Genomic DNA, 24,667 nt, shown 5'->3' with positions numbered 1-24,667 from the left:
AAAAGTAAACCCTACAGACCAGAAGTTCTCAACCTGCGGGTCGTGACCCCTCTGGGGTGGGGTGTCAAATGAGCCTTTCACAGGAGTCGACAAAGACGATTGGAAAACACAGATATTAACATTATGATTCATAACAAAAGCAAAATTGTAGTAATGCAATAGCAACAAAAATAATTTTATGGTTGGGGGTCACTACAACATGACCCTGTATTAAAATGTCTCAGCCTTGGGAAGGTTGAGAACCACTGCTCTAGACAATTTCAGATGTAAAGGGAGAGAGATGAATTGGAGGTAAAATTTGGCCACAACAAGTAGGTAGAGAACAACTATGTCCTTGCAACCTGAGTTACAAGCTACATTCCTACCCACTTGCTAGGTTCCATGACTTCCCCAGTGTGGGTTGGTTTCAAACAGCTAATGACTTATACAGTCTACCGAGCTCAAGAGTCATGATTGGAGTCAGTTTACCAACAGGCCATGAGGCAACAGGTCTTGAGGTCAAGAGACAGGAAACCTCAAAGTACTGACCTTTTTTGGTTTAGTTTATATGGGAACCAATACTAAAGCTACAGTCTTCAAGTTGAAGACCAATAACTGTTCTCTTCACCAAACAGGTTTAAGTGTTAACATTTGGAGAGATTTTTCTCCATCTCCCATGAATGCTGCATTTCTCTTATGAGGAAACTGGTTTAAAAAATGTGGGTGGGATTATGGGTTTATTGGCTCCTAACTACTTTTGACTGTCTTGTTTTATTCCCTTCTCAGAATGATTACACTATTCTTAGCAGTCTAAATACCCAAACAATGACTGCTCTTTACATATCGATATAAATCACATTTAATCTTTTTTTAAAATTAAATTTACATTTAAGGATACCATGTTAAGGACTTCATCAAAAGAGCTGTTCATATTGGTATACATTACCCACTAACAGCTCTGGAGTTTCTCCAGGTACCTGCAATTATGCAAATATTTACAGTCTCTGTGAAACGCATATCCATTAAGCTTTCTAGGTAGATGTGATGGTCAGTTTCGTCGCTGTGCCCGAACACTTGAGCAGATCGATTTAAAGAAGAAAGGATATGTAGTTCTGCTCACACCTTCAGTCCAGGTTAGCTGGCTTCATTGCTTTCCGACCTATGGTGTTATGTAGCTGTTTCCTCCAGGCTGGACATTATCATCGCTGTCCCGAATCAGAGCAGTTCACAAGATTGGTCCTATTAATGTTCCCTCATGGAGGGAGCGGGGAACTCACATAATTCTTAAGGCTTATAAGACCTCTCTCTTCCTGAGGTTACAGAGAGGTTAAAACAAATCTTGGGCTCAGCAGTAGGCAGCTCCTTGATACTCCAGCTGCCCTTAAATTGCCAGGGGACTCATCAGTGACTTTTCATGAATCATCTTTGCTATGCAGGACTTTTCAGTAGTGTAGCTTCTCGTGAGCATCTATACCGCAAGTGAGACTTTTGGGTGGTGTAGCCTCCTATGAATTACCCAAGGGACTTTCTGATGGTATAGCTGTCTTTGAATCAGTCACCTATTCCTTGGTGAGTAACCCCAAGAAACTTATTGGCTCACCATCTAGATTTGGACAAAAAAAAATTTCTTTGGTCTATTGGTATCCTCTATAACTGGGTGAATTCACATCTCTTTACATATCCTTAGGGAAAGTTCTGTGAAATCTGGTGCCTGAACAGTGGGAATCAAGATCAGTGGGAGCAGTGTGTCTCTTGGGGATGGGAGGGATCATGGCGTAGCTATCACCTTCCAGAGGGTTGGGAGGATGGCTCAGTTGGCAAAGTGCCTTGTAAGCATGAGGACCTGAGTTTGATATCCAGAGCCCTTGTCAGAAAACAAAAGTTTGGTAGGGTGGTGTGTGCCTGTAATCTCAGAGCTGGAGAGGTAGAAAAAGGCTGATACCCAAGGCTCTCTGGCCAGCATAGCTATGCAAGTTCCAGGCTAGTCAGAGATCCTGCCTCAAGAAAACGAGGTGGATGACACAGAGAATGGCACCCCAGATTGTCCTCTCACCTCCATGTGCATGCACACACGTGTACCCATGTATACACAAACACATACAGTAAAAATTTTAAAAAGTCATATAACAGGTGGAATTGCCTGCTCAGTGATGCAAGAGATCTTGCAGGGTGAGAACTGCATGTCCAACAGTGTGGACAAAGCTGCCTGTTACGTAGGGAAGTGCAGGGCAGTTGGAGACCCCAAGTTGACCTGTAGGCTTATTGGTCTCCTGCTAGTGTTCAGAGCACTTGGGTATGGATGTTGGAGCAACTCTCCAAAGTACAGGGACTATGGGTGTCAGTGGATGGGTGTGGAGGGAACAGAGTGGCTTGGATGGAAAGGATAACACTTGTCCTAGGTGTAGGCAGCGATCGCCCCTCCCTGGGGAGTGTACCGAGTGCATTTCTTTCCTGCAAGAAGGTACTTTGGGGTGCATTGTGTTTTCAGTGTGAAGTGTACCCTGGAGGCTCATGTATTTTAACTCTTGGTCCTCAGCGGCTGCTGTCTTGGGAGACCGTAGAACCTTTAAGTGATGGCGCCTCCCAGGAAGAGTAGATGATTAGGGCAGGCTTTGAGGTTGTCAGGCCCTCTTCCTGTCTTCCCTGTGTTTCCTAGTCACTACCTGGTGAGCAAGTGTCTGCCCCTGAGTGTTGGTGCCATCATGGAGCCCCTGACACTAGTCTTCCTCACCACGACGGACCGTGTCCCTTCAAACTGTGAGCCAAGAAGCCTCCCTTAACTTGCCTGGTGTTTGGTCACCGTGATGAGAACATATAGGACAGCTAAGGCGAAGATGCTTCTTACGTCACATAACAGTCATCAGAGAGTTGTGCCTAGGTGTGCAAACCATAGGGAGAGTCACATGGTTGGGCAAAATGAGAGTCACATGGTTGGGCAAAATGAGCCTGTAAAGTTGAGAGATTATTTGCCCAACCTAAGGCCCTTAATGGCCAGTGAGGTGAGACAGCTCATAGAAACTGACTGGGTAGGGAAGGGTTAAATGGGGAGATGACACCATCTGTGTTGCTTGTCCAATATTGCTCTTTTGAAAGAACAGCCAGCCCACGTGATGGGATCTTTTCAGGCTGTATCAGACCCTGTTAAAGTTTTGTAAGCATGCATCCCCTCAGCTGCTGAGTTCCAAGACCAAGTCACACTTCCTTGCAAACAGGAGGCCAAGGACCTTCAGAGATACTGCTCAACCTGTGTGAAAAGATTTCATTGTGCCATGCTAGGCTCTTAAGTGTCCTACAGACTTGGACTCCATCCACTCCGACACACAACACAGGCTAATGCCACTGCTGTTGTTTGAACTAGACAGTAAGTCTCTGTTGCTGAAAATCTTGCACGCTCTGGTAGAAGGATCTGGATAAATTCACCTGGGGCTGAATTTGTAACCTCCTCACTAATGGATGGCTTTCATAGATACTGTGTTAGCTGCTGAGGGAAACTGGTCCGACTCAGCTGTGGACTGGTCCCATGTATTAATGCCACTAGCATGCCCAGGCAAGATATGTCCCCAGGGGCCATGGTGGCACAACTATTCGGGCACAACCAACTACTTTCCAGTTGGATTTAAGACCTACTTCACAGAGGGAATCCAAGTTTGATACAAGCCAAAATAAAAACTTGTGGCTGAGGGAGGTCATAGGCTCCATGGAAAGGCTACTACTATTCTTTGTTAAATGGATGTGTTGTGTCTGTGGCTTTTTAAGTATCTATGTTTATGGCCACAGATTATCACTGCTGTTGGCCTTGGCCAGGGTCGCAGTTACTATGAAAACTCCTAGCTAGTCACAGTGCCTAGAATGAATGACTGTTACTGTGGTACAATGACTCAATGCTCAGGCCTCAAAGGAAGGAAATAATTATACGCCTTATTTCCCACTTCTCTGGGGCTCAAGGAGCACTGAGCATCAGAGAGAGTGGGAAGAATGTGGGAGCAAGAAGTAAAGGTGTTGTGAAGCTTGACCCTGTGGGTTGGATGTGCTTGGCGCCGCCATCTTGGATCAGAACCATTGTCATCACCCACATGCGAACCTTATCAGGTTAGGCCTAGAAACGTTCCCTCACGGAGGCCAGAGGGAGGTTTCCCAGACTCATGAGGCTCACCTCCCCCACCCCACTCCCCCAAGGTTATATAAAGGTTAAACAGCTGCTTAGGGGAAGCGAACTCTTAGTGTAGTCACGCATAAGTTGTCCTATGGGGAGGACTTTGCAGCGGGACAGCTGCAAGCTGCCCAGGGGACTTCCTGGTGGGGTAGCCGTCTTTGAGTCACCCATGTGCCTGTAAAGACTAGCCCCCAACCAAATGGTTCACAAAGCCAGATTTAGACAGAAGCTTTTTAGTCTCTTGGTACCTTCTCTATCTGGGGTGATTAAATATCTTCCTAGGAGAAGTCCCATGACAGCTAGCCACAAACATCGTGGCGGGAGGCCATGCCAGAGGGAAACTGCTCACCTTAGAGCAGCCAGGAAGCAGAGAGAGTTGAGAAACCGCCAAGGGACAAGGTAAACCCTTCAAAGACCCGCCCCTAGAAAACCACTAACTTCAACCAGGCCCCACCTCCTAAAAGTCCATTCCGCTAGCAATTTAATCAGTGTACTAACTTATGAGCTGATCATCTCTTAAATAAATATACTGAATAAATTTAAATAAAATAAATATATTTATGGGTGTTTGCCTGCATGTATATCTGTGCATCATATGCATGCCTGGTGTCCACAGAGTTCAGAAGAGGGTGTCGTATGTCCCAGAACTGGAGTTACAGACCGTTGTGAGCCACCATGTGGGTGCTAGGAATTGAATCTGGACACTCTGGAAGAGCAGCCAGTGGTCTTAACTGCTGAGCGATCTCTCCAGCTTTCCAGTCATCCCTTAAAGACCCATCAGCTGCAACCAACCCTCCAATGCACAAACCTCTGGGAGATACTTGTATATTCTGCCCATTACCCAGACTGCAGTAATGACCACTCTCTGCATTAACAACACAATACGAAACACAACACCGTGGAGACAAATAACCCACGCTTACTATAAGAACATGTTAGCGTGCCAGATGAGTTACACCCCCCGACAAAGGCTACTTCCAGCACACTGCAGTAGCCAGAGGATGCTGCGGAGGCAGCTTCAGCATCACTTCTGCCTAACTTGACAAGAGTTGCCGTCACATCCCAGGGGTGAAGAATTTCCTCCTCAGTCTATTTCCGAGGCATCCTTGTGAAGAATTTACAAATCTGTACGGCACTCTCTCTTTTGGAATATTTTCACAGCCACAAAACACAGTGAGGATTCTGCCCTGGAAGACGCACCATGTGGTTGCTGCACTGCTCAGACCCCACTCACGCTACTCTATTCAGACACACACACACACACACACACACACACACACACACACACACACACTTTCTTTTCTGAAAGGGGGTTTCATGTAGCGCAAATTGGCCTTGAATTTGCTAGGCAGCCAAGGGAGACCTTGAACTTCCGATCCTCCTGCCTTCATTTTCCAAGTACCAGGATTATAGGCGTTCAATACCACACCTGTTTTATACAGGGCTGGGGATCGAACTCAGGGACTCAGGCAGGCGAGGCAAGTGCTCTGGGAACTGAGCCACACCCCAGCCCTGTTCGGAGCCCTTTGGGTGCTTCTGTTTTCTCTTCTCTCTTCATCTAGAAGTGACATGTGTGGGCAAGGAAGAAGATGAAGAAAGACACAGAAGGCAGTGTGTAAGGACCGCAAAAGACAGTCGGGGCAGGACCAGGGCACTGGAGCTTTCTCATAGGCTGACAGGCCATCAGAGGAGATGCTCCTTAGTTCACTCCAAAGTCCAAATCCTCAGTTGAACTTAGGCGTAAAATTTCATCCTACAGCAAAATACAACTTTCCTTTAAACTATTTATCGAAAGTCATGCATGTCATTCACGTGGGAGTTAAGAACAAACTGCAATATGATTTACATACTTCTCCTATGTTAGAAGAGTTTTGTTCCTGAGCCCTGGTTCCGAAGGCAGCAAATTCTAAATGATAAATGATAAACCTCGTTTAGCTGAACAGACAGAGCAAACAATCTTGATTAAATGGCGAGGTGATGGATGGTAGAGAAAGCACACCACCAGGGCCCACACAGGAGCTTCAGGGTGGTTTTTGGTAAACATGGCTGTTTGGGAGCAGTTGACTCCAAGATTTAAACCTGTCTTAAGAGAAGTCCATTAAACACAAGATGTTAAGGGGAGGCGAAACAACAGGATGTGCTACAGGGAGCGGGAACATTCCATCCTGCAGGGGCGCTCATCAAACTCAGGAAGGAGAAAACCCAATGGCTTCAGGAAGTCCCTGAAACCGAGCAGATTCACTAGGCCCCTCCTCCTCAGGAATATATAACTAACATGTAAGGACTGCCAAGAAACACTCTGGCTAGGCAAGCTGACTGGAGGAAGCAGGAACCAGCCAAACTACCTGGAGAGGATGCTCTCCACCCTGTTGAGCTGCCTGCAGGCTGTGCAGGGGGTTCCAGGTTCCCAGCTTTGTGAGAGTCACTCACGCTGGGGTGGGCTTTGGTGATGCAGCTGTCTTTGAGTCATTTCTGCTCCTGTAAGGGACCCCTCACCCATACTCCTGTAAGTGACCCAACAAAACTGATTAGCTCACCAACTTTGTTGGATTTTGGTGCTATCCTTATTTCTGTCAATCGCAGATTTCCTATCCAGAGCTGGATGTGCTGGCATGTGCCTTTAATCCCAGCATTTGGGAGGCAGAGGTGGGTGGATCTTTGTGAGTTGAAGACCAGCCTGGTCTACAGAGCAAGTTCCAAGACAGCCAGGGCTACACAGAGAGAGCTGGTCTCCAAAAAACCCCCAAACAACAAAACACTCCTCCCTGGGTACAGTGCCGTACAATGATGTGTTTAAAATTAGATGAAAAGAGTTAGGGTGTAGCTCAGTGATAAGAGGGGCGTGATGAGCATTTGTGAGGCCTTGGGCTCGGTCCCCATCACCGCAAGGCAAGTACATAAGTCAGTTTCAGAAAATACTTTAGATTAAGGTGCCTGTCAGTTAAACAGCCTCAGTTTATGACTCCGGGGGTGTCTCACTCAGTAGAGTATATGACATCTGAGTAAGTCGGGCTGAAGACACAGGGTGTGCAGGATGCATGAAGCGCTCGCTGGGTGCAAGCCACAGCACCTGCAATTCCGGCACTTGGGAGATTGAGTTAGGAGGGGTCAGAAGGGCAAGGTCACCCTCTGGTACATAACGGCTTCAAGGCACCCAGGGCTCCACGAGACCCTGACTCAACCCACGAAACCAAAAATAAAAAAATAAAAATAAAAAAAAAAAAAACCCAAGTGAAAAAACAAGTACCTCAGAATGTGTCCTACCATAGGGACGTGGAGGTTTCCGGTTGCCAGGGCAATGGTGTTCTTTTTCACTCTCGGTCTCCTTTCATCCCATGCCTCTACTTCCCATTGACCCCAACTGGGTATTTCCTTTAACCTGCGCTATCTGAGGTGCAACTTTAATCGTAGCATCTTTTGGCTTTGCACTACTAGTTGAAACAGACCCAGGCCTATGCAAACACTGAATAATGATAGAGTGAGGCTGCTTCTTGCGGTAGTACCCGGCCCAGGGCATGTCTGTATGCATAAATATAAAAATATTTTATTTCCTGATTCTTTTCAGTACAAATGTCAAAAAAGAGAATTCAATCGAAGACGTTTCCAAGCTTATAATTTTAGGCTGGTTTGCAGGGCAGGCGAGGCACTGGTCATGTAACAGGAGATACTGGTGATAAAATTGGGAATGTTAACTAATTCCAGCAAATCCCTTTCTCCCTAGAACCACCGATGTGACACTGTACATTCATGTTATTTTCAGAGGTATCCGTTTTTATTGACATGTAACATTTATTCAAAACCTGTGCTATCCCACAGCACTCGGTCCAGCTCACTGTTCCCAGCCACAGATGGTCATTTTTCTTCCTGTACAAGAGTGAGAGAGAGAGAGAGCAAGGAGGGGAACGGGGAACGGGTGTGCGGTGGGGGTGGGGGTGGGGGTGGAGCATGCATGCATGCAAAGCTGTTTATACTCCTGGTTAGTGTGACCATAAATCAGCTTGGAGACGCCCAGTTACTGGTTATCGTTTGGTTGCCTCTGTAAAGCTCGGCAGCAAGCAGATCCCTCAAGCCCAGGTTTTCCAGGAATGTCTTCTCCAGTGCACACTCTGCAGTGGAACAGGGAATGTCAAACATTCCTGAAGCAAGCGTACATCCATCTCGGTCTCAGCGTCTCTAGGAATGAAATCTGTCACCTGGCTTGCATTCTTCACCCATTGCATTCTGCCTCAAAACAAAAATGGAAGGAACGCTTTCCTATGCTTCGGGTAGGAGACAAACGTGCTCTTGTAGAACGTGTGGTTGAAGAACGCAGACAAGGCTTGGCTGAAGAAGACATACGTCACCACCAGCCACCAAGTTAAGTTGTGGAACCCAAAGGTGACAGCCATGGAGACGTAGATCATCAGCTCTGCCAGGTAGTTAGCCGAAGACACATACTCGAACCAGTCTCCGAAGGGGATCCTGTGCTGGCAGTGAACGACCACACCTGAAACGGAATGATGACAGTGTTTTACCACTCCGCGTCTGAAACCACCAACAGAAACTCTACCAAGCGTCACACCCTGTATGAAAAGCCACCACCCTGTCACGGTTCCACTGTCTACCAACCATAAAGTCAGGTATGATGTTGCGTGGCTTTAATCCCAGCACTTGCAAGGCACAGGCAGGTGGATCTCTGTGAGTTCAAGGCCAGCCAGTGCTGTGCAGTGAGACTATGTCTCAGGAAAAGAAAAGGCCAGCTGGGCATCGTGGAGCACACTTTTAATCCCAGCACTCAAGAGGCAAAGGCAGGTGGATCTGTGAGTTTGAGGCCAGTCTGGTCTACAGAGTGAGTTCCAGGACAGCCAGGGATATACTAGTGTCCCTGTCTTAAAACAACAATAAAACAAAACAAAACAAAACAAACCTGAAAAAGCCTCTGCTCAGGTCTCCCATCTGTTCTCACAAGCACACAAGCTCAGATGCCAGAGTCAGAGGACACAAGTTCAAATCCTGACTCTCCCACTTGGTATCTGTGTCACTTCATGGAAATTGCTTAATTTCACTGTGCCTCAGTTTCCTCATCTATAAAACAAGAATACTGCAAACTGCACCCAGGCTAGCTCAGAAGTCTTCCCTTCTGCAGGGTCCCACTACTCCATCTTAATGTGACTTTTCCACATGCTGATCAGACACAGGTGTCTGTCCCCAGAGGTGGGTTCAGGACAGAATCACAGACCATCAGAGCTGGATCTGCCACCTCATTTTACATTTTACCAATGGGAGGATCACGATTCAGGAAGATGTCTTGTCGAAAGTGAGTATCTGATATCAACAAGGGCATGAGAGACAGGGATGAAGGGACAGAGAAAGCCACCCTCTGAGGGCTGGAGCCCATGGCGCTGGGGGGTGGGGGGTGGGGGTGGGGGCTACGCCAGAAGAGACCTCACCTTTTTTGTTTCTCCTGAGATTGCTGAGAATGATGTGGCACTTATACTGATGGGCAGATGACCAGAAGAACATCATCATTCCCAGGATGTGGAACCACCGAGCCTGGAGCAGGAGATTCTTCCCCAGGACATAGACTACGGAAATAGGAATTGCCCTGTTAGCCAATGCCGCAGATTTCCAGAGCTTTTGTATTATATTATCATAATATCGCCTCTGGACAGCGAGAGCTGCATCTCAAGTCTCCACAGCTCCGGAGGGGGTCACAGGGAGAGACCTAGCGACATTTTCTCTTGAACATTCTTCAAATGCTTCTGGAGAGAACTCAACCCATTTCCCGAGTGACCGACTGTGTGGTGAGGCGTATTGTGTTTCTACGATTGAGTCTCCTTTTAAGTCTTCTTGCTCACATTCTTCCCATCAAGAGAAACATTCTCTAAAGAAACGTCTCCCTGAGCTGCCACCCAGAGCAGCTGGAAGGGAGATGCCGAGTACGGAAAGCTAAGCTAACCCAGGCATGATGGTTACATGCTTGTCATCCTGTACTTGGGAAGCTGAGGCAAGAGAATCATTGAGTTCAAGGCCAGCCAAGTACATAGGAGTTCAAGGTTGACTTGGAGTACATGATAAGAGAGAGAGAGAGAGAGAGAGAGAGAGAGAGAGAACATACATGCACTGTGCTGTCTAGTTCTGTCTACTAGAGAGCCTTTCTGAGGTAAAAGGTGAATGGTCTCTCATAAAGAGAAGAAACTTAAACACTGAGAATATAAAAACAAGTCCTTTCTGGATTAGAGATTAGAGCCTGAGAGACTGCTTCCAAAGCGGAAGTGCTGGACGCGCAGCCTTCCCTTGGTGACACAGCAGAAGGGGAGGTGGATTCCTGCCGAGGATTCCAAGAGCAAACCACCGGCACCGGAAAACCAAATGGACCGACAGCCTGGTCTTAACTAAAGACGCAAAACCTGTCCATTGAAAACTGGCAAAAGCCCGGGACCCTGGAGCGAAGGCAAAACCCCTAAAAAGTGGATTCAGGTAAGAGCACCAAGGTCATGCTTCTCTATACGGAAACCCACAAGTGTGGATCAGTCAAGGATGACTAACGGCTAACAAGAATCCGCCAAACTTACCTGTGGCAATCTCAGTTCTAAACCTGGTTCTCCTGGATTGCAGACTCTCCTTCCACTTACATAAGGACCATGTGAGGTCAGGTCGTGCCCCTGATCACTGACAGAGGTTCCGAGCTGGAGAAACCCTGTCAAGTGGACACAGGCCCAGCAGACATTCAAGCCTACAGTGCTTCTCTCAGATCCTACCGCCAGCAAATGGAGCATTTCCCACTGTGGTGGTGAGTTTTGATTTTTTTTTTTTTTTGAGATACAGTCTGGCTGTGCAGACCTGGGTAACCCGGAATTCAGTATATGGACAAAGCTGGCTTTGAACTTGAAGTGATCCTGTTGGCTTCGTGCCACAGGTGCTGGGATCATAGGAGTGAACTACCATGTCTGCCTAAGATACATAAGCCCACCGCTGGCCAAGCATTCTCCCAGCCAAACCTCTTCAGTTAGCTGCTTCTTGCCACCTGTCTGGTCTCAACAACGAGGAGTAACTAATCTAATCTACTGTCCCAGTGGCTCCAGGGGACCCTCGGAGGGGTGAGCAGGTTTGAAAGAGAAGCAGGTGCACAAAGGAGTACTTGGAGAAACAGCTTTGTGGGTGTCTTGGCTGCTTTTTTTTTTTTTTGACCATTTTTAAGGAGCAAAAAAGTAGAACCTGGGCTCCAGCCACAGAAAACAGCTCAGAAAAGTGAGGTAATCAGACAGAGTGAAAGCTAGTAGGCAACCAAGGAGTTCTGGAAAGTTCGTCTGGGAGAAAAGCCACGGTAACTGGCTGAGCATCTGAACGCCATAGCAGAAGACATCGGAGGAAAAACTGACTCCATTAATAATATGGTGGTTGAATGAGAAATGCCTTCCACGCTTGGTCTCTAGCTGGTGACACTGTCTGCAAAGGTTTAGGGGGTGCAGCCTGGCTGGAGGAAGACCATCGCTAGAAGTGAGACTCGAGACTATGTACTGCTGTGGTTTATGCTCACTGTTAATAATAATAAAAAACAAACAAACTGATAGGCCAATAGCAGGGCAAGAAGAGATTGAGTGAGACAGCCTGACACACACAGATGATGTGAGGAAGAAGGGCAGTCAGGGGAGTTCGGGGAGATGACAGCCAGCCGCCCAGCAAGCAGGACGGCTTATAAAAAAATGAGGTAACAAGCCACGAGCCATGTGGCAAAGCATAAATAGAAATATGGGTTAATTTAAATATAAGAGTTAGCTAGTAACAAGCCTGAGCTATCGGCCGAGCATTTGTATTGTAATTAATATAAGCCTCTGAGTGACGATTTGGGATTGGGTGGTCAGGACAGGAAACATCCATTTACAATATCCCCTCTCCCTACTTCCAGTTCTCTGTGCTTCATATTTATGGTTGAGGTGTGATCTCTCAGCTTCCTGCTCCTGCAGGCTTGCTGCTGTGCCTCAACACTATGATGGATGAAACCATCTGTAACTGTGAGCCCAAATAACGATCTTCCTCCTGGGAATTATCTTGGCCATAGATACCACAGCAACAGGAGAGTAACTAATACAACGAAGTCCAGAGGACCTAGAAAGGATGCTGCCTGAATGGCTGGAACCGGTAAGCAATTCACAAGTTAAGAAGCAATCTGGTCAATAAACCTGCCTCTCAAAGAACTCTTATAGTCTCAGAAAGTGCATTCCAGCAACAGAGCGGACTTTGGAGCACTCCGAGACTGAAATCCAACAAGGAAAGGCTCAATCACTGATAGTTGGAAATACAAATCTCTGTTTCAACTTATGATACAAGACATGGAGAATAGGGTCATGGGAGATCTGGGCTGAAAGCCCACGGCTTCAAGGTCAAGTTAACCTTGGCACTGAAATAGTCCTTCTAGTCACCCAAAAGGTCTACATGCTCTGCACAGACTGTTTTCATGAAACGGATAGTCATATATGTTACGCAGCATCCAAATAAAACATCAAGCCACCTCACTTTCTTCTCGCATACAAAGGTCTGCTTTCCTCTTCCTGGCTAGAGAGCACTCGGAAACCTCAAGGCCATTTCCATTTACTGCCAGACTTGGTTTTCCTCTTCCCTCAGGCTGTCCGTCCCACGTGAAGAAGGGCTTTGTTAGGAGGGCAGCCATCCCAAGAATTAATGGCAAGAGAATGGTCTGTGTTTCTTTTCAGATGAGAACTACTCTCCACAAGCCCCTCCCTCATCTTACTTTCTGTGTTTAATCCCACAGGGTGACTTCTCTCTCCCCCATGCACCCCCAGACTCTGGTGAGGCCACTTCCTTTGATGCCCCCTCTCCTGCTCCTTTGGAGGTCTCATGCCTCCTGTTCAGAGTTGAGCTATCCTTCTGATCTCTCTACAGGTGAACCCCACACCGCTTAACTCCACCATTCTCAAACAGAGTCTCAAGAATACTTTGTACCTTACTGAGGTCACTGAAGGCACAGCCGCTTATGCTGGCGTTTCTCAGGTTTTAGCAGTCCCGGCCCACGTAGCTACCTTTGGACAGGATGCCTTTTGAACGTGCTGCAAGGGCCACTCACCATTCTTGTCATCCATGGGCGCTTGGCTCAGGACAGTCAGGCCAACCAGGACATAGTAGACGAGCCCGAAACAGTACTGCACGACGTGAATCACGGCGTTAGAGAAGATGCTGATGTAGCAACACTCGAAGAGTCTCCGCAGGCTGTGGACCCAGACGGACACCAGCACCAAGAAGGTAGACAGGGCCAGCTCGCCCACTGCAATCAGAAGGCGACGCAGTCAGTGTCTCCTCCAGTATTAAGGCAAGTGTTCAGTGTACCCGCCTGAAACTGAGCCTTACATAAGATCAGAGGCCGAGGACTGGAGAGGCCATTCAAACTAATGTCTTCCTCTTTCGAGCTGTGAGGACCCAGGCTGAATGACAGCCATGTGGTCCATGAGTAGCAGGGTGGTGGGAAGAGGGGACAGAACTCATTTATCTCTGACTCTACTTTATCATTTAAGAGCCTTCCAGGCCACACGGACATCATGACAAAGGCTCTGTGTGCTCAGGACTCAGGATCCATGGCTCTCTAGTTCCTGTGCCACGTGCTCGATGCAGATGGTCAGGGAGAGGACCATGGTGATGTTGGAAATGCTATGTGGTGGGCTCCTGGGGCTACACCCACCCACAAAGGCAGAGACAGAGAGGCGGGGATCCAACGGGTGAGAATTCCTTTTCAGACTTAAAAAATAAAGGATGGGAGAAGGGCTGGGTGGCGAAGCACTTGCCTAGCATTTGGGAGGCCTTGGACTCTGTCTCCAGTGCTGCCAAGAGAAAAAGAAAGGAGAAATTACACTTTTAGAGAGACGGTGGGTCCCACGGTCCACCTTCCCGGAGGCCCTTTATTACACGCTCCAAGTTAGTGTGAAGGGAACTCATGTTTAAGATATCATAAAGTCCAGTCTGTCTTTTTAAAAAGAGTAACACAGACACCATCACGGAGACAATTACACAGCTTGGTAAATGTTTACTAATTCCCACATATTACTAGCGCCCAGATTAAGAACTAGGACTTGACCAGCACCCCCTAGTGTTCCTTTCTAAGCATGACCCTGCTTCAGGCTGCCCCAAGGTTAAGGACTCTGCTAAAGTCTACCAGCATAGATTTGCTTTGCTCTTTTTGTAGTTTAAGTAAGTTAAAACCCAGTGTTGTTTTTTTTTTTTTTTAAACTCTTTATGAACAGGTTAAAACAAGGAAAGCTCCTCAAATCTAACCCTCTGAATACATGAACATGGTAAGCAACAAAGGGGTGCCCATGCATTAGGACCCCCCACCCCAGTCCCTACACGCTGCTATGGCCAGTTTAAATGCTGTTCTGTAAGGATGTGGCCAGCAACTAATCAGTTTCATTATTTAACTGAAGATGCACAACACAGTCTTTTTTGTTTAATTTTAACTAATTTATTTACTGTGTGTGTGTGTGTGTTGTGAAGATGTCAGAGGACAATTGTAAGAAAGAGTCTTGTGGGTCCTGCAGATGGATGTTAGATCATCAGGCCTGGTGGTAAACACCTTTATCTACTGATCCATCACACCAGTTCCCCAGACCTTTTAAATGTTTATCAAAAAGTAATCTTTAAAAATTAAATTTCTGTGGGCCCCGAGGCATAATTCTGGCTGCAGCTGTACAGATGATAAATGTTTCAATGCAAACTCAGGGATTTCCAAAGCTTCCCCGGCACGTGCAAGGCCTCTTTGTAAGCTTATCAGCTCGCTAACGCTAACGGTATCAGAGGGAGAACGGCCGGTCCTCATTCAGCCCAGGCTTACCAGGCGGCAGACCAGAACCTTCCCCTGGGCTCTGCCACAGCTCAGTGAGGACTTGGGGGCAATCAACCACGCAAACCCTGTCTGCCCTCCACTTCCCAGGCCCTGCGGAGGGGCCTGATTGGCGAGAAATGCAGACAGAAACCAGGAACAGGCTAGAGAGCCAAATTACCTCGGAACTGCGTGGCCCCAAGAGTTCTGAGCAGAGCGCGCAGCCAGTCTGGAAAAGGTACTCCCAGGAAGAGGGACTGAGAAAGGAACCAGAGGAGGAAGCCATTCCACAGCACGGAGATGACGTAGAAATGAGAAAAATACCTGCAACGGGAGGAAGAGTTAGGTAACCCCAAGCTAGAGCCTCCACGAGTCCCCAGAAGATTCTAAGTTCCTCTACGCGCCCCTCCCCGCTCCCCTAACCTCCCCCGGGATCTCAAAATGAGTTTTGGTTTTAATCAGAAGAACCTGAATTCTGCAGGTGGAAATGTTTCAAAATGTACTTCCAGATCATGAGACTGTTGACATTGGAGTGTAAAAGGATCAGTTAACAGTCTCTCATCTCCTGGTAACAAGAGTGCCCCCCCCCCACCTCGAGTTCTCAGAAGGAGCCCCAAGCTTCCTGCACAGGAGATCTATGGGAGTCTTTTAGATCCCAAACCTGGATCGCAGGAACAGCCTGAGCCACACAACTACCACGGTGCAAGAGTCAGAGCTGGAAGGACGCTTCCAAGGTGGACGCTAGAAACTGAACTTGGTCTTCTGAAACAGCAGCGCATGCTCTTAACTGCTAAGCCATTTTTCCAGTTTCATTTACTTTATCCCAAAAATTTTAAATGTATTATCATCTGTTATTATTCTGCTGTTACATAAGTTTGATTTCCAGCACCCACATCGGGCAGCTCATAACTCCCTACAACTTCAGTTAAACTAGCTGGTCAGGGATTCCCATCTTCCCCAGCGCTAAGATTACAGGTGCATGTACTATGTCTGGCTTTTATGTGTATGCTAGGGTCAGGTCTTCACATGCATATGTGGCAGGCACTTCACTAGCTGATCCATCTTCTTTCTCCTCCCACCTTCCAAATTAATTTTTTATAAAATGAAAAAGATTACAATAATAACGCCAGGTATCAATTCCTTACGATTGTATCTCTCCAGTTACTAAGCCTATGAACCTATGTGGCAGTGACTCATTTTACAATGTAAATAAACATAAAGGCACAAACCAATGAAAGGAAATTAGCCATGCTAGTTTAATGTAAAAGAGGATGCTGATTTGCTAAAACAAAGGCATTTAATATGGCATGAGGACCACTGAGGCACTCTGTGACAGCCACCCTCCTGTGTCTGCCAGCTACAGCACTGGCATTCCAGGGCTGCACATGGCCACATCTATCTTTGCTACTCAGGTATCCAGGAATTCTAATTCAGGTCCTCAAGTTTGCATGCCAAGCATTCTTACCCACTGAGCCACCCCCCAGTTCCCTCTCAGGTTCCTCCGAGGTCCACTGTCCTACGCTTTTTCTATACAGATGGAGTATTTCCTATCTGAAACACCTGGGATGTGTGAACATACGCTGACAGAGAACGTGAAGGGTGAGACCCACTTCTAAACACAGAGTGTACTTATCTACCTCATACTTTATGTACCTCATATGCTAAAGGTGAGCTTATATGACTCATACCGTTATGTGCATCTGCTGTGTGCCTATCACCAATCCCATGGAGGTAGGTGTGTATCAGCATGCAAGAGTTTTGGGTATTGAAGCACTTCTTTTCTTTTTCTTTTTTTCTCTTTTCTTTCTTTCTTTTTTTAGTTAGGCATACTTAAATATATTTTTGAGTTAAGCATATTTTGAGTTACGCTCAATTTGGAATTTTTTCCTCTATTCAAATCAATGCAGATGATCACATGACCTCCTCTGGGCTTTCATACATCAACAATATATGCTCCTTTTCTTCTTCTCACTTTGGCTTGTGACAGTCAAAGATAACCTGGAGCCAAAAGGGATTAGCTACAGACAGGCTCAGAAGTCCTTCCACACAGACCAGAGCACACTTGTGAAAGAAGTCACAGCTCTAGCCCACACCCATGCCATGCCAGTGACCCAGTGACAAACCCTGACCTAATCCAGTCGCCCTGCAGCAGCCCGCTCCAACTTCCCGGCTGCAGCTGGCAAACCCCACCAAGAGCGCCCTTGCGGGTGCCACAGATACATTTCCATCCCCCCACCAGTTCAGAATCCATCTGTAGAGAGGCCTCATTCTCTCAAAAGTCCATGCATCGAAGCCATTTGCCTCCACGGCTCCTGGCCTCAGCTGTGTTCCAGGCCACCCTGAAGACACACTGACCAGAGCTGAGCACGGGTGTGGGCTGAGCACTGGGACCCAGCAGAGGGCTAAGAACATGTTTAACCTCCTGCTTTGCAGGTGCTGGAGAGGAGAAGGAAGGGCTGGATGCTTTACCTATTTTTTTTCCCCTTGGGTAAATATTTAGGGCCTACTTGAAATGTGTTAGGCCAAGTTCCAGGAGCCTGAACTTGAAGGATGAAGACAGAACTGGTCCCTGCCTTAATGGACATCCCCTTTTAGTGAGGACTTGGTAATGCTGCAGGTATCTAGCATAATGTTTGATCAGGAAACAGAGCAGAAGGGATGCTCTTCTGGATGGGTGGTTGGGATGGCCTTCCTGGAAGGGACATCTGTATAGAACATGCAATCCTTGCACACTTCCTTTTAAAAAAGAATCATAAACTTATTAAAAAAAAAAACTCGTGAACAAAAATATCACACACCAAAATGAACTAGACCAAAGTCTATACAACTCAATAAATCTTCGGAACGGAAGTTGTGGAGCTGTCCATTATTATTTCACTTTCAGTATATAGTGTATTTTATGCACTTATCTGCCACCAAAACCAAACAAATGATGGCAGAATCAGAACTAGAAAAACAATTAGTTCTATATCCTCTTTCAAAACTTGTGTCCATCACCTACATTCAGTCCTTTCTCACCCTCTTTATTCAGCCTTTTTTCTTTTCTTCATGTTATAATGTGCACCCACATGTACGTGTGTTTGCATATACATATATCATTGGCTAGATTCTGCATATGAGAGAGACATGTAGTTTTTTTTTTTCTTTCTTTCTGGGGTTATGTGATCTCACTATTATAATAGTATACATTCTAAGTCTAAACATTCTGCATGAAGTTAAAAGTTCTACAGGAAAACAGATGGACCTTGAATGTATAATACTAAGTGAGGTCACCCCGCACATTTTCCAAACAGAGGGAAAGCTGCAAGGGAACTTAGAGGGGTACATGTGGGGCGTGCTCCACCTGGGGCTCCCCTGTGGCTGTTGGCAGGACCTTGAGAAGAGGGCAGGGGACACAGGGCTCTGTAAGGCTGCTGGCTTTTGTAATGGGGATCCATTGAGGCATGCCCAAGTAAACCATTTTCAAAAGAAAATCATTCTTCAGTCCTTCCCAAAGTTTCAAGACATCCATCTGAGGGGCTGGAGAGATGGCTTTAGCAATGAAGAGAACTTGCTGCTCTTCCAAAGGACCAAGGTTCCGTTCCCAGCACCACATGGCAGCTCATAAGCATCCAGTTCCAAGGATACACAACTCCCTCTTCCAGCCTCCAGGGGCGCCAGACATGCCCATGATGCCCAGGCATATATACAGGCAAAACACCCCTAAACAACAAATAATAATAAAAACAAATAAAACACCCATATATTGGTGATACAAAGACTATCCAGTTTTGAGAAAAAGGGTGTAGACTGGGACCTGGGAGAAGAGGCGTGGTCATGAAATCTCATCTTTACGACAATTCCATTGTTTGCGCCCTTCACATGGCAGATGGAGAATTAAGACTCTATAGAGGTTAAGTTCTTATCCAAGGTCACAGCCGCTGACTCTAGACGCAACAGAATGACTGGTGTTTATATCACATTGTTGCTCTCCTGCCTGTGGACAAGGCTTGCTCGAACCTGTTTTCCTAGCCCTCTATCACACACAGCCAGTGTATGTGATCCCTACAGGCAAATGAATCAGTAGTGTCGAACGAATTGCTGGGCTCTGCCTTACGGCTCTCCCCGTGGAGTGGCACTTTTGGTTTAGACACACATTGTATTGTTTTTCAGTCTGACATTTCATTCTGCTGTCCGAATGCCTTTCTATAGGAAACACTTTCTAATCTGTCCAGGAGGCCCAGTCTCTTGCTTGTATTTAAAGAGACAGCTAAGACCCAAACTACAGATCTCCAGTTCCCACTGCCTCTGGGTGAAGACATACACCTCCTTCCTCCTTCTGTAACTGGCTTCCTAGAATTGCTGTCTTCCAGGTCCCGGGAGCAGGGACACCGAGATCTTTCTGACTGCAGAGGGTTTGGTGTGGGCACTCACTCCTTTGACTAACAACCACTTGGATGATAATTACGGGCTGTGGCTGACTGCGGGGGGGGGGGGGGGGGGGGGGGGGGGGGGGGGGCGGGAAGAAGGGGTCTGTTGGGGAGTGTGGAATTATCATTTTGCGTAAGGCAGGTATGGAAGGCCTCACTGAAGATAAAATAGCCAAGCCTTAACCCATGGGCCAGGTGAGAGGTAATGGGGAGGCTCTGAGGTAGGATGAGGACTCTTATAGAGAAGCCCTGAACTTCTGGAATAGGGCCGGGAGGAGCAAGTCACAGGACGCAGAGTCAGAAGCAAGACAGGACTGCGTAGGGTTGGAATTGCTCTATGGTTTGGAGTCCAGGAAACACAACCTTATTTAACTAACATACATGTGCACTGAGGGCTGGAGCTGACCCTGGGGTTAAGTCAGGGGGTTGAGGGGTAATTAGGGCAGGGGAACTACCCAGGGGACTGGGCCTGAGCTAAGTACTTTAAAGCCACCCCGACCTTTGACACCTGAGGACACCATGACGCTTCAGCTGTAATCCACGTGAGCACCGCCATCTTCCTCGTGGACTAACACAGCAGCCTCGTGCCCAGGCTTTCTCACACACGGTGCCATCCTTTTTATGTCCCATGATGCAATAGTCCCCCTCCCACCACAAAGCCTTCGGCAGCTTCCATCCCCCTGAATAAGCTCCCAATCCATCCTGGCGCACATCCTTCCTGGGTAGTCTCTCCTCAAAACTCTTATTCCTGATCAAATAACCTTGCTGGGGTCTCCTCCGGGGCACTTGACCGCCTCAGAAAAGATTTTGCTTCTCTGAAATTTGTTGACACCTCTTTCTGTCTGCCTATAAACTTCACAGGGCCTAGACTAGCTTTGAGATTCACAGCAGGCCCTCTGGTAAAACTGGTACGCTGAATGCATCAAGGACATGGTAAATAGCTCATTTACTGAAGAAACTAGTCTAACCACCATGTCAATGGGGAATCCAACCCCTTATCCTTTGTTCTAAGCATTCTGGTGAGAGGCCTTTTCGGCTCCGGGCATGAGCCGAGGGTTCTACAGCTGATATCAAATGTAAATGCTGCTTGACAAAGACTCTAGGCCCTTCTCAAAATGTCACCATAAGCATAAGATACATGGAGGACACTAAGGAAGTTAATTACATGGACATCTAGGTAATCCAGTTATTAAAAGTCAAGTTTATGCGATATGGAACCCATGCACTGGTTGTGTGTTGAATAATGAACTCTAGAGGTGAATAACCACTACGTTTTTGTGGCTATGGAAACAATACTGTTTCAAGGGGTCTCCAATATTTTTTTTTTTTTTTTTTTTTCCGAGACAGGGTTTCTCTGTGTAGCTTTGCGCCTTTCCTGGAACTCGCTTTGTAGACCAGGCTGGCCTCGAACTCACAGAGATCCGCCTGCCTCTGCCTCCCGAGTGCTGGGATTAAAGGCGTGCGCCGCCGCCGCCGCCGCCGCCGCCGCCGCCGCCGCCGCCGCCACCACCACCGCCCGGCCCAATATTTTTTTAATGTGTTATATTCTACCAAGCACTTGGAGACACTGATATTGTCCTGTGGATGGTTGATGACATTCATAATTAAGGAAATGCTAGCTTTTCAGCCAGAGGTTGGTGAAGATAAAAGATGTAACCTGTACCCAATCCATAGGTCCCGACTGCTTCTCATCCTCTTGGACTCCAGGACAGAAAACTGGGCAGCACCTGACCTGTAGAGCCCAGTTCAGTTTCCATGCTATATGGAGTTATTTTGAAATTTTAGAAACAGAAGCGTTTCTGCCTACTGTGGAAGTCAAGAGCAATGAGGCGCTTGGGTCCTGGTCACTTATTTATACAGACTTTCTGGAGAGTCAATCAAAGCAAGAAAAGCAGCTGTTGCCTTGATTAAAAAAACAACAAATCAAACAAACAAAAGACTCCTGAAACTCAAACAGCCAGTACCAGGCTGGAGAATAGAGCACAATATTCCGGGACCTTAGGTTTTATTCTTGCTTCCTTAGGAGAAAATAATCACCAACTAAATGACCTAAGTACTGCCTTATGGACAGAAGAAATGTGGCTCACAGCTGCCCATTTGCAAGTGTCGAAGTCACAGGCTTTTTTTTTTTTTTTTTTAATTTTCATTCCTGAGGACATTACACTTCACACAAGGAAAAACTATTCAAAATATTTAAGTAATAAGCACACTGGCTAATAAGATTACCAAATATTATAAAATCTGGATTAACCAAGATATTACCAAGTGCTACCCTCTGGGGGTAAATCCACTGCCATCTGATCTCTCAGACATGACTCAGGTTGGTAGCTTGCCAACGTGGTACACTGGAGGTTAAGCGTTCGGGATCTTATGCGGACAGGCGGGATTGAAGGTCTAGCTGCCACACTCACTGGTGTGACAAGCCTGAATGTGTACCTTTGTGGGTGGGAATGGTGACAATGGCCTGTCCCTCACAAGTCTGTCATGAGGACTGTATGAAGCAAGGCATTTAGTGCTGGGAGTCTTGAGTACATGACACACACACAGGACAATTCAGCTGTGGTTTCTAATTCCTCTAATTCACCTTTTTTTTTCCCTCTCATGAAAGTGCTAAGCACGGTGTCAATGAAGATACTTTGGGAAACAGAAGTGTAAAGCTGGCAGGAGAATGTTACTTTTCCCAACTCTGCTCACCACCTTTTCATATACACGGGGAGACAGCCATTGAAAAGGAAATGGATCTGCAAGGAGGAGGTGGGGGGGATTTTTGTTGCCATCTGTTCTTCTGAGGGCCTTGCCACTTTCCATGCAATTGCCGCCCCCCCCCCCATTTTCCTTTGCTGCAATTAAAACTGCCTTTCCTTATTGGCCTGGATTTGTTGGCCCTTCCCCAGCCCTGAAAAGTACAATTTAGGGGAAACAACACTCTCTACCATCGCCCAGAGCACCTGAACACCATGGAAGGTTCTGCCCTAGAACCCTGGAAGAAGGAAATAATTATTTCACAACACTGCGGGAATTACAAGAAGCGCAGAGTACCGAGTATTCCAGGGGTGAATCCAAGGAAGGCCCACCTCTTTCCTGGCTGTTACATAATGACAGGCTTGAGTGTCACAGCTGATGAGCCCCATTCAGGGATAGAAAGGGCAGAAGTGATTTTTAAGTGTGCTTTTAAATCCAGGGACACTAGGACCTTCCTCAAAAGTCAGACAATAAATTCCTATATAGCAGAAAGGAATATAGGCCAATCAAACCTGCTCACAATAGGATGTCAGGGGTTGCTCACGGTGTTAAAACTGAGCCTGTAAGAACAGTTCTTTCTGACTTTATCTCTTTCCATCCATTCTTCACAATGATGTGTCTCCTCCACTCTCAGTCTGAACCCCTGACAGATCGCTCTCCAACAGTCAAGAGAGAGCTGCGGCCAGCCCACTTTTCTGTGTTCCTAGATAGTTTTACCATCCATCATCTGCAGCGGTGGGCACTGTCTACAGACTTTGAAAATAAGCTAGATGAACCCATCACATTCCTTCAATTCAGTTCTAAATACAAACGTATGGTGCATTTCAAAGAAAAGACACAGCTTTACTATCCTAAAATAGCGTTAAACTGACTTCTGCCTCTACAGACTGAATTCAACGTGGGGGTAAAAAATGAGAAAACCATGGAACAAGTCTCACATATTCAGAGTAGATTCTTCTCTTTGTGCCCGGAAGATTTTAGTATTTCACAACTTTGTTACTGAACAAAGAGAGGGCATCTTGGGCCAGCTTGCCAGTGCACCTGCTGAGATGCAGATACTGGATGTCAGCGTGGCCCAGCAGGGTACCCTCCGGACTCCTTTCCTGACTGTGACAGGTTGGGGAGACAACTGGGGGAAATCGAGGAAGAGCCAGCCTCCGTGTCCACAAACTTCCACGACCTCCAGTTAAAAGTTCCGGGAAGGGGCAGCGGAGAATTTGGGATAAGGTAGCTGGGGCGGACCCCTGGGGACCGGGCCAAAAACCTTGGGATGCTCAGTCATTTCCGGGGACGGCTCAGGGCAGCCCCAGGCTCACGTGCCCGCGCCGCCTCTGCTGCCCCCTGCCGGGCGCGCCCCGCCACCGCGGTTACCTCTTGGGGACGTCGAAGGCCCTGCAGACGGCGGGGCGCCGCGGGCCGGACAGCTTGGTCTTCCCGTAGCGGATGAGGTCCTGGAAGAGCGCGCAGCTCGGCAGCAGCCCGGCCGGCGCCAGCTGCAGGAGCAGCGCGAGCAGGAAGGCGGCGGCCAGCGCCAGCCACAGCGTGCGCAGCGGGTTCAGCGCCGAGAGCGCGGCCCCCGCCCAGCCAGCCATGGCCCGGGGAGCGGGCTGCGCACGCACGCGCGCCACCGCGCCGCCCTCCCTCCCGCCTCGGGGGCGCGCTTGGCGGTGACGCGACACCTGGGCGGGACGCGCGGCCCCGCCCCGGGCTCTGCACTCCGGAGCCGCGCTCCTGCCCACCCCAGTCACGGAGACTGCGCTTTGGATTCTCCCGGCCCCTGATCCTGCACAGGCATGCCCAGATGCGACTCCAGCTTGAAATTCTGCAGAAACGTGCAAGAACACCTGCTACACGTCATTAAAAAAAACAAAAAACAAATAAATTATGCTTATTTATTTAGTGGAGTAGGAGCATGCCAAGATGTGTGGCGGGAAGCCTAAGATAGTTTGGGGGAAATGGTTCTCTCCTTCCACCACGTGGGCGCGTGGGAATCCAACTCTGGTGGTCAGGTTCTCACCAGCCCAAGTTTCCATAAACTCGGGACTGTGGGATTACTGCTGCGAAAAGGTGTAAAGAGAGATTTTGGATGAAGCCCAGGCTGGATCGCCAAAAGGTCCCCCACGAGCCAGGATCTGAAGGATCTTAGTACCACACTGGGTCACCAGTAGCAGCCAGATTCATCAGTGTGCTCCAGATGGGGGTCACTGTGCAAATTCAGAGGCTGACCTCTGGAAGATGAAGAAATTCTAGGCGCTGTCAACTGTGGGCTGCAGCTGTTCCAGGAAACTCTGCACTTTGGAGTGGAAAAGCAGAGTGCTTTTTCATGGGCGTGAGTTTTTCACCCGTCTGCTTCCAGGATGCTGTTCGGTTCTGTGGACAAAGTGTCTACTAACTACGGTTGGCAGGAGCAGCCGCCTGCTGTGTCCGTTGTCTTTGCTGCTGGAAGTGAAAATGGAAGGTTTGGAAGACCTGTATATACTCATTGGCTTGGATCCCAAGGGGAGGGTGATAACAGATCTCCATATCCTTCTCTCCAAGGATCTGGCTGGCTCAAAGATAGCCGCATGCTCTCTTTCA

The 24,667-nt window shown here is 47.6% G+C and overlaps 1 protein-coding gene across 3 annotated transcripts; it reads right to left on the bottom strand.

The window, feature by feature from the left end:
* Positions 1 to 7,728: 7,728 nt before the first annotated feature.
* Srd5a3 (steroid 5 alpha-reductase 3) lies at positions 7,729 to 23,712 on the bottom strand. 3 transcript variants are annotated; one of them, XM_028857697.2, is made up of 7 exons: positions 23,462 to 23,712; positions 15,121 to 15,263; positions 13,909 to 13,944; positions 13,197 to 13,394; positions 9,562 to 9,696; positions 8,326 to 8,618; positions 7,729 to 8,238 (listed from the first exon to the last, which is right to left on the bottom strand). In XM_028857697.2, exons 1-6 carry the CDS (start codon positions 23,680 to 23,682, stop codon positions 8,359 to 8,361), a joined length of 993 nt encoding a protein of 330 aa, XP_028713530.1. In that variant the 5' UTR covers positions 23,683 to 23,712; the 3' UTR covers positions 7,729 to 8,238; positions 8,326 to 8,358. The 3 variants fall into 3 exon arrangements, with proteins under 3 accessions (XP_028713530.1, XP_028713462.1, XP_037065003.1); XM_028857629.2 differs by having other exon boundaries at positions 7,729 to 8,618; positions 23,462 to 23,711; XM_037209108.1 differs by lacking the exon at positions 13,909 to 13,944 and having other exon boundaries at positions 7,729 to 8,618.
* Between the last annotated feature and the right edge of the window lie 955 nt (positions 23,713 to 24,667).

This window comes from Peromyscus leucopus, chromosome 10 (genome assembly GCF_004664715.2).
Source record: "Peromyscus leucopus breed LL Stock chromosome 10, UCI_PerLeu_2.1, whole genome shotgun sequence".
NCBI lineage: Eukaryota > Metazoa > Chordata > Mammalia > Rodentia > Cricetidae > Peromyscus > Peromyscus leucopus.
This window is presented reverse-complemented; position numbering and strand designations above follow the sequence as displayed.